The sequence below is a fragment of the Struthio camelus genome, chromosome 3, assembly GCF_040807025.1.
Source record: "Struthio camelus isolate bStrCam1 chromosome 3, bStrCam1.hap1, whole genome shotgun sequence".
NCBI lineage: Eukaryota > Metazoa > Chordata > Aves > Struthioniformes > Struthionidae > Struthio > Struthio camelus.
This window is the reverse complement of record NC_090944.1, coordinates 69,644,132-69,661,664: the sequence shown is the minus strand read 5'-3', so window position 1 is coordinate 69,661,664 and position 17,533 is coordinate 69,644,132. Positions and strand designations below refer to the sequence as shown.

General features: G+C 38.2%; 1 protein-coding gene across 17 annotated transcripts in view; it reads left to right on the top strand.

Annotated features, from left to right (window-relative positions):
- The window catches only part of PTPRK (protein tyrosine phosphatase receptor type K), a 412,420-nt gene that overhangs the window by 328,851 nt on the left and 66,036 nt on the right, over positions 1–17,533 (top strand). For all 17 annotated transcript variants that reach the window (XM_068938244.1, XM_068938243.1, XM_068938238.1 and 14 more), the window contains exons 11-13: positions 2,491–2,596; positions 10,514–10,787; positions 13,811–13,847. In XM_068938244.1, coding sequence (XP_068794345.1) covers positions 2,491–2,596; positions 10,514–10,787; positions 13,811–13,847 — 417 coding nt within the window. The remainder of the gene's footprint in view (positions 1–2,490; positions 2,597–10,513; positions 10,788–13,810; positions 13,848–17,533) is intronic.

The following is a 17,533-nucleotide window of genomic DNA, read 5'->3' as shown; positions in this document are numbered from 1 at the left end:
ACACAACTGATACTTTTTACAAAGCAGTGTATACATTTGTGCACCAAGATTGATGCTGCACATAAATGTACTGAAAACTCTAGGAAAAAAAAAAGTTGTGGAGGGTTGTAGTATTTTTATTTTGTTAAATTTCTGTGGTGTTCTCAAAGAATAAGCCAGTAGCTTATGTAATTGATAGCAGTAGATAAGTCAATGCCAAATCTGGAGAGACTGCTGATGGACGGAGAGACGTGATGATTCCAGACCTTGGCAGACAGTGGAGAAGGAAGTCATTTAAAAATATGAACGGTACAAAGCGTGCTATTTCTTTTATTATCTACCATAATGAGACTTTAATTTTTCTAGAAAGAGAAGTTAATACTGTACTGGAATATATCTAGCATTTCTATGGGAAGCCCTACTCACATAGTCACCTTACCCAGTTTCCAAAAGCATCCACATAAATCAAAATGTGAGAAAACTGAAAGCACAGCTTCCCGAATTCAAGAGCGCAAGTTGAATTCTATAGTCGTGGTTGCCTGGAACAATTTGTGGAATTCCGTCCCAGAGTGTTAGTTTTTCCTCCTCCAACCTATTCTACCAAAAAACAACCAACCAAACAAAAACAAAACAAAAGCCCACAACCAAAAACCAAGCATTTCTTTTCACTGAGCTGTTGGACTATTTGGGGATCTAGTATTTTACTCTGATTGTTGTCACATATTTCTGTTTCTTCACACCAAATTCCAGTTCACAAGCTTTTGGGGAATGTCAAGAATTGATAATGGTGGTAGAGTATTGCATATGTGTCATCTAATTGTGAAGTTGATCTTCTTTGTAGGGGAAAAAAATGTAAGTGTGTGTAGTATCTTGATAATTATCTATTATCTATGTCCCAGCCATATCACTTATTTTGAGAAGTAAGCACCTCAGCATGTCTGGATTATTATTATTCAGGGCTACAATGTATTCCTCAGATAGGACCTCTCTTTCCAAGTAGAAATTTTGGTAATTTGATATGTTTTTCTAGAATCCAATCTGCTACATTTCCCAGACACAGTGTGGGACCCTATTGGTTGGTAAAACACAGTTAATACTAGGAAAGATTAAAAGTGGGCTAGGATGTTCTTCCTATGTGAATTTCACCCTGTTATTTTTCATCTTGCTTTATGCCAAACTTGTCTAGTATCGCTCCGCACAACTGATGCTTTTTACAAGGCAGTGTATGTGTTTCTGGAAGTTCTTTATTTTAATAAGGAGTGAAGAGATTCCTTTTAACCAAACGTAAATGACCATGATCCCAGTGATCACGGTGTGAACAGTAAGTTTTAGGTGAAAATTCAATAAGTAAGAAGATTCTCTGAAATAAGAGCAATATTTTTGTGTGTTTGGGATCTGGGACTAATGAAGCGCTGCTTTTAACCTTCCAGTTCTTCTATATATATTGTCCTAAAATTATTATGACTGAAATGGTTGACATCCTGCTAGGAAACATCTTTAATGTGATAATTCATTTTAAAATACACTGGTATTATTAACAATTTTATAAGGGTACATCTGCATGTTAAAAAATGCAATTAATTTTTGAGCTTTTTGAAAATCAAAAAGAAATGAAAAGAAAAGAATGATTTCAACAGAAATCTATTATTTTCTGAATCACAGAAAATCCTCTTTCTTTCTTTGCTTAAGATCTGGCATCAGCAATAGCATTGCCAGTAAGAACTGTGACAGACAGCAGATTAAAGTTAGGTAGCTGAATCTGTCACCTACCCCAGCCATCCAACCTACAACAAATATTGCTGCCCTGAAGGGCTAACAGCCTTTCCATTAGCGAATTGGTCCCTGAACTGCATCTAGTTTTGGCTTTGATTTCGCTTTTTTCTTAACACCCTGGGCTGAAAACTGCAGTGGTTCAGAAACTGGTTCATGAACAGATCAGTCGTCTGTAGTTTGAAGAGGATAGAGAAATGGGCCTGGGAACAGACTCCCCCATCTAGTTTTAATCCACGGAGTCACATCTGTTACAGCCTAATTCTTCTGCAGTCTAGTTGGTATTGGCCTGGTGTCTCTTGACAGCTAAAAGGAAATGTGAAAGGTTCTTAAATTGTTAAGAGAGTCCAAAACAGAGGAAACAGAGGTTGGTCTTGAAAGACAGTGATTATACTTGCTTGAGAGATGCACAGAGGGAGGCAAAAATGGGATTTTAGAGTTTCAGGTTTTCTTTCCAGTCACCTCCTCCCTCTGTTTATATCCGTTTTGAATAAACCTGTCTAACTTAATAGGTGTAATGATTTGAGTGGGAGTAGTTAGGGATGGGGTTATCAATTGTTTGTTGAGTCCCATTTATGCACTACTAAAAGATTGTGCCTGCCTGGAAAATCATTAAAAAGACTCACGCAGCTGATGAAGATCATGGCTTTGTACAGTTTTGTGAACAACCGCAATCTCGTGAAAATTCAAAATATTTTCACTGATTTCTCATTCTTTTCCTTCCTACTCACCATTAATCAGCTCCTACTTTACCGGACTATGAAGGAGTCGATGCATCTCTCAATGAAACTGCTACTACAATAACTGTACTGTTGAGACCAGCACAGGCCAAAGGTGCTCCTATCAGGTAAAAAATGCAAGAAGAGAGTCTGTATTTGATCATATGTTGCTTAGCAGCTAATAAAGCTGTTCATTTCCAAGCAGTATTCCTTTGACATTACTGTTGTTTTTCTTACCTACACTGAGCCTGCCAGTAGACATGTAATTAATAAGAGAAAGTTCTTTACGATTTTTAAAGATATTCATGACCTGTTTGATGTGAGGCCCCCAGGACCACCTCCTATCCATTATCATTTCATTTTACTTTCTCTTGGTGTCTCTGAAATATGAGACTGAAAGGTATTTTTTTCAGAAAATGGATTTGAAATTAACACGTTCTCTCCAGTACTTCAGATCAACTATTTTATAGCACACATGTATGATCGGAAAATTGGACGCCGAGAGGAAATGTGGGAATAATAGTGAGGAATACAAACTATTTGACCTTTCTTCTCTTAGAGTGCTTCTTATTAGAAATTATGTAGCAAGCTATTAAATTTTATTTGGCGTGTCCTGTAATCATATTAAGATGTTTCATTTGTGTTAACTTTGAGGGGTCTTTCCCTTTCTGCTGTCTACTGAGAGATAATTTAGTTCTGTTTGCAAAGAGTAATCCACATCCTGCTCTTTACTTCTACTTGTTAGTGCTAAATTTTTGTGATGATGTTTGATTCCATTTGTGTTTTACTGATACTGCTGCATCAGGAAGATTCGGCCACAGAACGCACTAATTGAGGGTTAATTAACTGCAGAGTATTGGAACGTTTTCATGCTCTTAGCCTTGTGACATTTCAGAGAAATACAGGCTAATGCATTTCATCCTGTGTTATGTAAATCCATGACTGTGGCTCAGCTGATGTTGAGTAATGAGTCCAAGTCCTAAAAGTATAGGAAAATACCCTGTTTCTCAACTCTATTTCTATTAACAGGAGTGTATGTTTTACCTGGATATCATAGGGTTGAGTCACATACCTACATTCATTTTTATATGCTTACCCTGCATTGCTTTATAGGTCAACAGGTCAGTATTTCAGATTCCTAGGTACACAGGCACTTGAAGTGGTGCATAAGGAGTTTTCACTTGAGAGAGCCGAATGATTGATATGACCAAGTTATTTATTTTTATGCTGTGTTAGATGATCATCCAGATTCATCCCTTAGAAAGGTGATACTGAGTTGTTACATTCGTAAATAAATTAGTAAGCCCATACGTCATTAGTTTTTGAAAGATTGCCAGAGAGCAAACCTAAGATTTTTTTGTTGTTGTTGGTTTGAAGAACGCTAAAATGGATAGGACTGCATTCAGTACAGGACTTGGATTCCTGAAATAGGGTTTGTGTGGAGTTGTTACAGTAGAAACCAGACCTGTGATCTGAAAATGCTCCCAAGTTATACAGCTGCTTTAACTCGCTACTCTATTGTATGAGCTTTTAAAATGTTCCAGGTGTCTTGCTCCTGGCCGTATCCAAAACTGTTCCTGTCTGAGAAATGTGCTACCTATCCCTAATCTAATCAGGACCAAATACTACATTTTTGTACCTGGTTCCCTGAGGGGGCTGATGCAGTAGCGTGCCTGGAGCACCCCTGTCAACCACAGCTGGGGTCTGCTGAGGGTGGCACAGATCTTTTCGGCATGCGCTGGAGTGCAGCGAATTTGTGCGGGGAGCAGTAGTTTCCTGCCTTTGGTCCCACCAAGGGCTGTCAGTCGTACTTCCCAGGTTTCTCTCCTGGGGGTTTCTTTCACAAACTGGTTGTGTGATGGGATGTGGCTAGACAATTGCATGCACCTAATGCTGTGAGCTCTGGTGCCTCTGTGCTATATTTGCAAACAAGTTACTGACTGCAGAGCAGACCTGCACTATGATATCTCACATTTAGTCTCGAAATTTTCATGACAGACCCCTTAAGTCTTATGGCCCGAGTTTGTTACTGCAACTTATGAAGGCAGTGCAAAGGATCTATGCGTTAACAACTTATAGTTTGGTAGAGTATTAATAACTGTTGTTTTGAGTGTCTTGTCAGAGGCATGGGCCTGTCTTCTTGTCTCCCTTCTTACCTCTCCACTTCAATTTGTAAGAGATTCCATTAAATTACTGGCGTCAGGAGGCCAAGGAAATAAATCCTTCACCATAACCAGATTGCTGAGCTTTAGTCTTAAAACAAATACCATCATGAACTGCAGCTAGTTTTAGAACTAAAATAAATTGGAGAGTAAACAGCTCTGTGTTAAAGCAGAGGCACCATGGGCGGTCCAGAGACCATGACAGTGGCCATGAACTTAATGTGATGGAGGTGCTGCAGTATGTGGAAAGGGGTTCATTGTGTGCAGAGAAGGAGCACGAATTAAAACCAGAGTTACGTTACAGTCCTCCCGAGTTGCTAGTCTTACAGTCACATTCATTTTATATGTAAAATATACTTTACTCAATAAAGCATTATTCTTATAAATATTTATCATCAGTTGACTGAAAAAAATAATAGTAGAACTTCTTTCACTGACTTTTTGATGGTTACTGCTCAGAAATAATGTGATGGTGATAAAATAACTAATAATGCCTAGCACACAAAAGTTAGTTGGCTCTGTACTGACCTATGTTCAATAAAAAGAAAGAATTTAAACAAAACAGTAAAGCTAAGTACATGATACACTAAGAGGGGGAAAAGAGAACGATGTATTCCTTGCCAAGGATGTAAGAATTGACCTTAGTAGTAAAATGGGGAAAGTAATACTTAATGCACTAACAGTACAGTTCCACTCTACATTAGTAGCCTGTGACCTTTGCATACTTGTAGCAAGTGCCTCAGGCACAAAGCCAGTCCGGGAAGATTTTTTTGTTATTTTTCAGCAAGCAATGCATAGTGAGGACTGATATGATATACCACAGGCAGGTACCATATAAAAATTACAATTTATATATGCATTTTACGTACTTAAACGAAAAATAGCAGCATGAAAGTTTTCTCTTTCAGAGCATTAACAAATGTTATTAACCCATTTAGTGTGTTAGTTACTGTAAACATATGTAGCCAAATCCCAAAATAAAAAGGTTGATTTTCAGATTAGAAGTTAAATTGATGTGCATCAAAGCTGGGTGAGACTCTTCTTCACCGTCAGAATAATGTCATCTCTCTTTCTCGGCACAAAGTTCGAAGTAATTACAGAATAAAGAAATTAAAACCTGTAGCTCGCATTGAGAACTCTTTTTCTGACTGAAGCAGCACAAAAGCAAGCTGGCCAATTTCAGCACTTTTATAACCACCATTCATGGTTTGGTTTGGTTTTCAGTTTAAACAATGACTTTAATCCAGAAAGATTCTGAAAATCAAGCTTATGACTTGCAGGTGTTTTATTCCTTATTCCAAATGAGAAGTATTCTCCAGGGGAATGCACAGGACGTTACCTTGTCTCCTTTACTGAAGTTATGCAAATTGCAGTCCATTACATTTCAGCAGTGTCTTGCTGGAGAAAACTTTACGACCATTTTTTTTAGTGAAACTTTACTCCACCCACACTGGAATGGTGTTTCCCTGAGAAGTCTATCTTGCCATCGTAATGCATGTTATTAGGTAGATAGGAAGAAATGTGTTTCTGTGCCTGCTGCTGTGCCTGAGCAGGGAAGGGACTCAAATCTTGGTCTCTAACGTCGAACTGAAGAATACAGCTGGCTTATTGAAAGGGTTTGTTTGTACCCTGTCCTCTAATCCCTGAAGCTATAGATGGTTAAAAGATCATTTTGTCTCATAGCAGCCGGCCCGTATTAAAACAAGCAAACAAATAGAAAGCTTATAATCTGATACTATTTTGCTTTTACAAACAGAATTATACTGTGGTCAGGTTTTGTTGTACCTCTGCATTAAGACAGCCCCCAAGAAACAGATGTTCCTTAACCCAAGTGAAATGTACAGGTGGCTGTCAATCACTTCTTTAAGACACTACATGCCATAGTCATTACAGCTGTAAACATGACAATAATCATATCTTTCCTGTCAAATGTTATTGTGTAATCTGTGATTTTCTTTGTGGCCTCCTGAAGTTTCAGACCAAATTACAAACTAGAAACGCAAAGGGAGGCCGAACTGGATGGCTGAGGCTCATCCTGAAGAGTGTGCTGTGCCGCCGTCAATCTAGTGGAGTAGATCCCAGTTAGGAGCATCAGCGGTGCTTCAGTGAGTCGTTTGAAGACATGATTTGTCGCTGCAATCTTTCTAAAGCATCCCAACGGAGCACCAGCAAAACAATCTTTTGTGCATCCTGCTTTCAAATTCTACTTTATATGCGAATTATGAAGAACTTTTTTCAGAATCAGTTTAGACAACTTTTTAATAATGAAACTTGTTTTATTTGTTTGGAGATGTGTTTTCTATACCTCTATGTGCACACTCCGTCTGTTTTCATTTTACGACACGCCTAACTAAGTGGACCATAGCTAGGAGCAACTAAAACTTAGTTGTCAGTCAGACCTCCAGGAGCTTGGCTTGTAACTTGGGTTGTCGGTCCGTCTGGCACACGTCAGAGAAGGTGCTGCATCTTTGCTGGGTGTGTAGAAGGAGATCTCTAGCTGGTATTAAAGCCTAGTCAGAATAAGGCTAAAGTATGAACAATATGTGTTCACCACTGCAGTACCCATTTGAGAGTCTGGATTTTTAGGGAGGAGTAAAAAGAAGGAGTTAAGGTCTGTTGACAGAAACCTCTTTAGATTGTTCTTAACCATTTTGGTCAGTAGGTAGGTACTGTGCAGGTTCCCTTAAGTAAAAAAAAAAAAAAAAAAAAAATTTGACATCAAAAAAGCAATTTATTCATGCCAAATCTCAACTCAGGAGCCTCCTCACTCTTCAACACTTTCTCCACTTTCCTGGCAGCCTTAGACAACTGTTTGGAGTTTATGATCCTAGCAGCTTATATAACAGGTCCTGAAATTTGTATTACTCTTTACAATAGTTCAAGATTTCTTTTAGTCGTCTGGGAGAAGGAATATTGTCATCCAGGTTTTCCTCTCCCTCTTTCTTTCTCTCGTTTGTTCCTCCTTTTGGCGAACTTTGGCTTCTTTTTTCACATCCCCTATACTAGCATGTCCTTTCCTAACACTGTTACGTGTAGATATAGTAACACTGTTGCTTTGGAACTACTGTCACGTTAGTAAATGAATTTAAGCAGATGGTATCACAAAGGTCCCAGAAGTAAATGATTGTATTCCAGTGTGCCTTGTTAGCTTATAGTGGTGCATGAAAAATACTGCCAGAGCTCCTTTCTAAAGAGGGTAGATGATATTTTTATTTTTAAAATATTGTGTGAAAATTAAAAAAAAAGTCTACTTGGAGACTTTGAATGCTTTCTCTTTTTTTGCTAATTATGGAACATAAAATTTATTTAGGATGAATGCTATTTTTCCTTAAGTAAAAATAATTATATGGCTGCAGATATCTACAGCAGGCACATTTAATTCTCATTTTCCACATTTTACGGAGTTTTCAGATTTAGAGGCCCAAAAAGCATTATTTTGGAAATTTTGTTTTTTTTTTTAAATGAGAGTACATTTAAATTATGGAAGTTACTATATTTGAAAAATTTTCAGAACATTCACACTTTACTGAGCTCTCTAGCTTAAAATTTTGCCATACATTTTATGTCAGATTCAGAAATTGCTTTAATATTTTTAAGAGAGTGCTATTAAAAGAGACTGACCTAATATTTAATTTTTATCATGGGCTTTGTCTTTTATTTTCGTTTTGTTTCAGTCTTTAAAGAGATATGCCACTTTAAAAAAAAAAAAAAAAAAAAAAGATACCTTATTTAGTCCCTTATCCTATAAAATGGGAAAAAAGGGCTGATTTTGAAATTGCGATAAATCTCAGCTTCTGAGCTGAGTGACAAACCAGGATATTCCCGGGGATGGTTGTCTCAGACACGTGCGTTTATTTCACTGTCCTTCCACTCTCCCTGCTGGCTTTATTCTTGCAAGTTGGCAGGATATTGCAGATGACAAGTTTCCTGCTCTCCTGGCACTTCAGAGAGCAGAATTTGTGTCAATCTGAGTCCTTTGGCAGCTCGCAAGAAAAAGACTGCAGAATGGATGGAGTAAAGACACAGTGTCTGTGTTCCCAGTACGCTAAATTGGCTGGTTGCCCATTCCAGGAGGTATGATTTTAACCCTGTCTGGTTCCAGAGCAGGCCATCTCAGGAACACCGGGTGTAATTTCTTCCCTTGGAGCATTATAAAGAGAAACAGTTTTTTTGTGTTTTACATCCTGTCAAGTTTGTAGGATATTGATGCTTTTATGTTTTTTGCGAGTATATTAATTTTGAAGCATAAAGATAGATTCTGGGTACACAAGGGTCATGCGGAAGTGATCTGTTTTTGCAGGCTGTATTAACTGGGCATGGTTAATACATAGAGATTACCACAGAAGATGATTTGTAGCCCAACTCAGTTCACAGGCAGTTTATGAGAAGCAGATCCCTGGAACTAACTCATTACTTTTTTGTTTACATTCTTCTTTTTTCCTAGAGTTACGTAAGTGAGGTGACTTTGTGCTATTCCTCTTGGACACTTTGAAAGGGAAGACACTTCTCTCCTTAATTTTTAAGGTGCTAGGAAAGGGCAATGCTCACTTGTTCTTTCAGCATGAGAAAGTAGTGAAACCTGAATCTTATTTTTTTGCTTCTGTCCTTTCTCCCATTCCACAGATTCATACTTCATCTCTGCCGCTACCGTTATTGGGTTTTCTGGAACGGTAGTAGCAGAGGAAATTGACAAAATAATTAAGCGCTGCCCCATAAGTTCTGAAAGAGGGACTGTGTTTGCCTTTGCCTTTGGCGTTCCCTGCAGCAGTGCAGTGACACTAGCAGAACTTTGGTCAATTTTTACATTTTCTATTTAGAAAGCTTTAAAACAAAACCACAACAGGCAGTTCTGTCAGTTTAATTGAATTGCTCCAGGTCTTGTCTGCATGCGTGTTTTCCTACTAATCCCGGTAACAAGGTGATTATTTTGATAAGGTCCTCAAATATATCTGCATATAGATGAGAAATTTTGTGTGTGTGTATGTGTGTGTGTGTGTCTCGTTTCTTATAAACTGAAAAATCCCCTCCTGTTCTGAGTATGTACGTTCTGCAGAGCAGTGAAAGCTGGTAATGAATTGGTAACATACTGCAGTTATGTAGTTCCCCTGAAGGAGCAAAACGAATTATAATTGCGTCTTCTATTTTGAGAAGGTGATTTTGAAAAGTGACCAAGCCTTGGACCATTTCAAGATAGGTATTGGGGATTTGGGATGGCGTTTTAACAGGCCAAATGCCATCTGCTTCAGCAATTTGTAACATTTTATCATTGACAACTGTAGAGGAATGAGGCAGTCTATTTTGGTGGAATGGACAGATTTCTGTCCATCTGTGCTTGTATTACAGCATGTCACTTGTACTTTAGATCTGCATAGCTCTGAGCCAAGATAGAAGCCACAGCAAGGTCAAAAGGTGGAGAAGCCTGTCAGCGCATTCTGTCTCTAATGATATGACAACTGCAAATTGTGGTGCTTCAAGCGCAGCCTCGAGGCAGTCATTATGTTGGGCCTTGAAGCTGAGGTTTCTTTAATATCATTTCAAAGGAAAATGCTAACTTCAGATGCTTCCGATTAGCAGACAAGGAGTTTAATGTGTTGTATTTTAAAGTCAGATTTGTTCCTAAGTTTCTTTACAGGAAAAAAAAAAAATCAAAATCATTGTTAGGCAGTTTTGAATATACTCGTGCTGTTGTTTCAGGAAAACAATGGATGCTGCTGCTTTCCCATCTCTAAATTAGATAGCTTTGCTGTACTTCAAACCTTTATGACTTCTCTGCATCTTTTTCTTTAAAGTTTACACAAAGCAATTGGATCAACGTTTTGGTGGTACTTGAGATTTGTCCATAACAAGTGACCTTAAAGACCTGCTTTTCCTCTGTTGCAATAGTGCCTACCAGATCGTTGTTGAGGAGCTGCACCCACACCGAGCAAAGCGAGAAACAGGTGCAATGGAGTGCTACCAAGTCCCCCTCACTTATCAAACCGCTGTTAGTGGAGGATCACCATATTATTTTGCTGCTGAACTGCCCCCTGGAAACCTGCCCGAACCAGCCCCTTTTACTGTGGGTGACAACAGGACTTACCAGGGTTTCTGGAACCCACCGCTGGCTCCTCGGAAGGGCTACAACATCTATTTCCAGGCCATGAGCAGTGTTGAGAAGGTAAGCATCAGCCCGTACTTTCTCCTGGACGGAGTCAAAGGCATGCCTGTGGTGACAATCAGGACTGTCAAAATTAGGCACAGTCAGTGCTGGCAAGAGTGGTATTCTAATCCCTGTGCTGGCTTCTGCACGGTAGCAACGTGGCATTGTGCCATTCATAGTTCACACTACTCCTGTATCATAGTAACTGTTACTAGATGAGAATTTAATAGATCTCATAGTAATAGTCTTTTACAGCGCTGAAGTAATTTCAGTGTTGTGATTCTGCCTCCTCAGTAAATAACATCCACGATTCTTTCCCCAATTCTCAGTACTTGCACACTTCAGAAGATTAAATTTCTGCAGGATAAACAGAATGTAGGCTGCTCAGCAGGCTAATAAGATGTTATAAACTTCTTGAGACTCTCACACCAAACATCAAAAAAAAAAATTTTTTTTGCTTGAGCAAAAGTAATCCCAGGCCCACAGTTTTTTTGAGAGAGTCTTTATAAAAAGGTCTACTTCAAGATTGTGCTACTGCTGTGCAGTGAAGGTATGGCTGTCGCTCACCTTCGTTACCTCCTTAGCATTTCATTTTTAACACTGTTGTTGAGTAGTGCTGCTGATTCTGTATGCATTTGGAAGAGAAAAAAACTACGGGAAGTTAAATACTGCACTGGGTTCCAGGGGTGAAAAACAACACGACTCTGCAAACCCCATGCTGCTGCTCTTGAATGATTTTTCTCTTGCAAATGAAAAAAGAGTGAGGGGGGAGTGATCTGTGAGGGGAGTAAAACTAGTAGGCAGAGGAATTTGAGGTATGTAAAAAAATTAAATTTTAGATTTATATTTTAGATAACTGAAGTAAATTGCTGTATTACGTCTATAAGAGTCCCAATATGAAGTATCCAGGCAGGTTAGAAAGGAACTGCCTGATACACAGACAGGTTGATAGCAGATAATATTCACCAGAGCCATCTGAAAGAAATGGAAGCCATTTTTACCCTTAAATTTTGAATTTCTGCTGTGACTAAACAAATCATAGCTAAAAAATGGCTTTGCCATTGAGCCTTTTGAATATAATCTCGCCTTATACCTACGGTTTTGAAAATTGCAAATGACTCAAATAAGAATGGGGAAAAAGCAGTAACAAATGAAACTCTGTACCGGAGCTGCTTGAACACTGGAGACGTTTTCTGATGGAAAAGACTGTTTCCCATTTCTAGTTCTTGTCCACAGACCTGTATGAAGCAAACAAAGGAAAATAAAAGGTAACTGTCAGATACTCGATCATATTTCCCTCACTTTCTACCTATAATTCCTTTTACCTTTGCTGGCTTCCAGCAAACTAAATTGTATGGGAATTGATGTTTCATTCACCAAGAGACACATGAGGGAGGGGGCAAAAACAAAAATATTAAACACAAGAATAGACCTTGTTTTGCCCTTTGCATTTTGGCAAATAAGTAAAAGATGAGAGAAGAACAAATTATTTTTAACTTTACCTTGATTTCAGTTTGTGGGAGAGTTTAAATCTAAAATATCTCTCTGGTATGATTCAAGACTTTGGATCAGATTTCTGCTCCTAGCAGGACTTTGGGGGAGGTTCTGCGAGGAGGAGTTTTGCACAGCCTTCTGCTAGGACATAGATACGACAGTTGTGAGCTAGCCTCCGAGCGACAGAATATTTAAGCATATGCTTAACTGTTAGCCAGTGCAATCACTGTAATGTTCAAGGGGAAGTATGTTCTGTGAAATAATCTGTTGGATTGGGATGGGGGTTACACTATGACCTTCACAGACATTTTAAACAAAAGTGGACAAGCCAATCCAGTAACTGAGGAGAGTGCTAGTTAGGTAAGATTATCTTGATAAACTTTGCGGGGCTTTCATTTAGGGTGAAAAAGTCCATCTTCATGGAATATTTATATTAAGTCTCAACTCAAAGCTTTGTATATTCTTTACGTACTGTGTTTACAAAACATCATAGACATATTCAAACTATTGTTCAGGAATCTTCAGGAGGAGAGAGATCCCAGGAAATGTATCTGGGGAGGCTGTGCTGGGGGTGGGAGGATTAGAAAAAGCATACTTTATAGAACGGAACTGTCATTATTAATTTTCTAATTACATGCTAATATTGTTTAGAATGATCTAATATAGCAGCAGCTTCCTCCTCTCACGCAACCTTATGTGATTTCAGTTTGCCTTTAAAATGATTACACGTTGTACAAAAAGATCAGAAAATGTATTTGTGACTGAACCTCTTTTTCTCAAGTTGCCCCCACTGTGCATAACAAAATCATTTCTCTGTTTGTAGATTTGTTTCACTTGCTGCCCAGACTTCTGAAGGGGGGAAAAAAAAAGTAAAAGATAAAAAAAAAAATTGTCTTTCTGTATGCAAGTTCTTTTGAAGCACATTACAGTCATTTTTCCTGGGGAGATTATATAGGTTGCAGATTAACTGTGTCACATGAAAAGAGCTACCTGAGCTGGTTCTAAGCTAATTCCAAACCCAGGAGCGCTGGGGAGCATGTTGCAGACACGCTTGAGGTGACTCCCTTCAAGACGATCTGGATGCAGCAAGACAAATTAGTTTGGACACAGTGCTGAACAAATGTATCTTCTTTGCTGCATAGCACTGTTTGAGGTCAGCACTGGCTCAGAATTTCAGTGCCATGAAATTAATAGGATCACTGATTCTTCCCTTTTCTCCATTGTACCCTTTTTCTGTGTTCGCGTAGGGATACTTACCATTTGCTTTGAACTATCTGTAACTTTGCTGTCTGGGCTGTCTTTGCATCTTTTCTCGCCATTATTATCCTGGATAGTACAGATCATTGTCTAGAAAGGTTTCATCCAGCTTACAGCTTTTGGAAAGGCAAAATTACTCAGCCTTCCCCACTCGTAAGCCCAAAACCCTGAGCCACCTTGTTCAGTTGCCCCAGTTGACCAGCAGGTCTAGGACTGATTTATGAAATGTGAAGGGGGAAGAAAGCGAACATGGTCTGACTGTATTTTCTTTAATTTTCCCTCCTCAACAGGAAACCAAAACTCAATGTGTTCGAATAGCTACAAAAGGTAAGAGGCTTATCCTTCTGAGCAAAAGTTTTATGGTAGCTTGCTTTGGAACTAATGAAATGTGGAGTTTCAGTTAAATATTTGAGCCAGAGCCACTACTATCCCAGTATTTTGAGCTGCTTGACTATCTTAAGATGTAATGGGCTATTACTATTCTTTGGCATTGGGCCAAGACACTACTGTTCTAACAATACTCCGAATTTAGACAAAATAAGTAAAGCTTTTTTTCTGTTTGTATTTTTGAGGATCTCCTTTTAAGCAGCTGGAGCACTGCAGGCGGCAGATAGGCAGACTGGAGACTGGAGAGCACCCTGGTGTAAACTGTCTGTTATGCTAACAAATTGTTGCCAAGCGCCGGTGGCATAGACCACCAGTCTAATTTTATTTAAATTATGACACGATAGTTAATTTCATAGGTAACAGCCCAGACTGTAAGATAGGCATGAGGGAGGGTTGATTTGAGGAAGGCTTTTAGTAGCAAGTGAGGCCCAGGGGTAACACTGACTGCATAGCTGTGAGAACAAATCATATTGACCCCCATGTACAGCAGGATAATCACTCAAAAATACTGTTTCATCTTCAAAAGAGGATTTGGTTGTTCTGCTTATTGTTATCTCTTGCTTTGACTGTATTTATAGCCATTCCTTTCAGTTGCTTGATTGTGTCAACATTAGAGTTGTTTGATAGCAGCAGCATAAACAAGAAAGGACGTTAGAAATGCTGAAAAAGTGCACCGCGGAGGCCCAGAACTACTTTCATTGTCTGTTTCTAATAGCATATTGATATTCAGTATAAAAACAACTCGGCGACAGGAGCAAGCGGGCATTTAAAGTACTGCTGTGGCACATCGGCATCTTTTCAATTCAAAACTTGTTGCAATCAAAAGCTGATGCCTCTAACAAGGTAGTGGCAACAAAATGTTTTCCTGGGAAACTGGAAAGTAAAATGTACATCTCAAGATTGCTTAATATTTTCATCAAGTGAGCTAAGCTTAATAAAAACAGGAAGTTCAAACTGTGAGCTGTCTCCTGTGAAAAGTACATCAGCATTATCATTCTTATGTTTACCTGCCAAGATTAAATGTTTGAATTAAATTTATTTGCATGAGCAAATATTTATGTTCCACAGGCATATATTGCTAGGATTTGAGGCAAGGGAGAGTCTTGAAGGGATCTGAAGTATCCTAAGATATGGCAGAAATATGGAATGACAGATACGAGAGCAATGGTCTCTGTCATGCTAATTAACTGGATAGTAATAACAAAATGGGGAAGTAATTTACCTGGCTTATGAGAAAATTGCTTTTTACTTAACCATATTCTGTACACTGATCTCAAAGCAGTGTCCGCAAAAGAACGAGCCCTGATGGTAGCTGCTTATATGCCTTCCTCTGCCGTAACAGCCACGTGCACACAAGTGCTTGTGGAGTCTGAAGGAGAGGGGAAATCAGCAGCAAGTTTCTTAAAGCAGTGATGTAAATCTTGGCTTTGCCAACATGGCTAAAGACACGTTTTCTTGAAGTATCTCCATCACTTCATATGTCAGCACTATACCCCTTGAATATGGAACTGAAGAACAATGTTTGCTCTGACTTCATTTTAATTGATAAATGTGAAATGTGGGCAGAGGCAACATTATGAGATAATATCTTCTCTTGCTCAGAAGGAATGCTTTTAATAGGGCATTATCACTTCAAAGTCTCATATAGTCATACATCTTAAGCTGAGTTATATTTGTATTCTAAACAGCTTTTGAAAAGCTGATACTGACAACTTTTCCCATGTTTTCATCATAAAAATAATACTATAATTTGTTGTTCTTGAAGAAAAGTATACTTAACATATTGTTGTATGTATATATTTATCTAGTTACCTAGCTTAGTGACATTTCTAGTTTGCTTTGAATCATTGACCAAGAAGCCTGGCTATATTTTTTTAGCATCTCTATTAAGAATGTTTTGTTTCACTGAAGTAAATATTTTCATAAGGAAATGGGAACTGTTTCACTTTATCTATCTAGTGCGCTCTTAGTAAGTCTAATGTATCCTTTTAAAATCTGGTAGATTAACTAAACTGTGGATTCGGTTATAGAAGTTGTGCATAGTTCTGTGTCATGTCCTATGACTCGAAGCAGACCACAGTTAGCCAATCAAAATGAAATTTCGCTTTGAACTTGTTGGAAAGGCATTTAAAAGACATAAAGAGCTTGGGGGGAGGATTGAAAGTGCACATAAAGGCAAGAAAAAAATTTCTCTAATAGTAAAATTCAAGATTAAAACCAATGTCTGGAATGTAGTGAATCATTCTTATTTCTTACCTCATTCAAGGGCCTGATTTGAACTAATTTTTCTGTTATGTCTCATAGTTGAATAGTTTGCATTTTACAACTTCTGTTTCACACTGATAAGATATAGAGATGGAAAAAAAATATGGTAGTAATGTCATGGTTTGGTGCTGGGGAGGTTCATATCCCTGAAAATATAATCTTGATAATTTAACTTTCTTAGATATGCCATTTCCCTGACTAATTTTTTTGCTTGGCCAGTTCCCTATTAACATAATTCATACATATTTTAATGCACCAGGGGTTTCGCCCATATCATTCCCAAGGGTTGCCATATACCTTTGAGAATTGATTAAATAGTTTATTCATTGGTATCAAACTAATGAAAGTCAGCAAATTTAAATTGGAGCTCTCGTATTTTTTCAGTCAGTGTATTCCAGGTGCAGTGTTCTCTTACATTGCTGATAACAAAATGCACTGAAGTGTGAACTCATCTAAAAGATGGTGCCAAATCATGGCTAAAGCATGTTGCTACTTTTGGCATGTCTTAAAAAACATTTTTATTATAAGCTGAGAGTCTTACTAGTGTCTGGTGCATTAAAATACACTGAGTTAATTTTTCATGGAAGAAAATACTGGAATAGCAACAGATGAAAAGTAGTCTCATGAGCAGTTCCTATATACTTCCAGCTCAAGGATGAATGCCACTGTGATTTGTTGATGGCCTTGATTTAGGGCGATAGTAGGATTCCCCCCTCCATCCGGACACCTATTTTCTCAAAGCTTATAAGAATTAAATGACTTCGTGACTTTTGCCCTTGTGCAGATAGAACTGAATTAGCCAACAGAGTCCCGTGTTATTGGATGTGGTGAAAGAGTATGGAAGTTGCACACGTTTGCAGCTTGATCACATACGCTTTGATTCTTTAGGAAATCAGGCTAGAAATAATTCTTTGTGTCCCAGGTAGTGGGTAGAACATGTCTAGAACACCATTTCCATTACTACTATGTATTTACAAAATAAACTATTTTAATTCCTTGGATACTTTCAGCCAATATTGCCCTCCTCTATCAACCTTAATTTCCTTCCCATTCAGATCCTTTTAGTAACCAGTGATCAGCATCAATTTCTTTAAAAAAAGAGTTCATAGTTCTCTACCTCATTATTTTTTAAATCTAGGTAGTAGCATTACTCTGCCTCTAGTAATCTGGTTTCTTACCCATGTAGTAACTGAAGAAGAAAAAAAAAAATCTTGTTTTCCTAAGTGCAGTGAAGGATACAGAGACTAAGGCAGTAGGTCAGATGTTCATTAGGAACTGAAGGATGGAGTTATGCTAGGAAATCATTCAGCAGCATTGCATATAATTTCCTAAAGAAAATTCTCAAACTTACTAAAATTAAT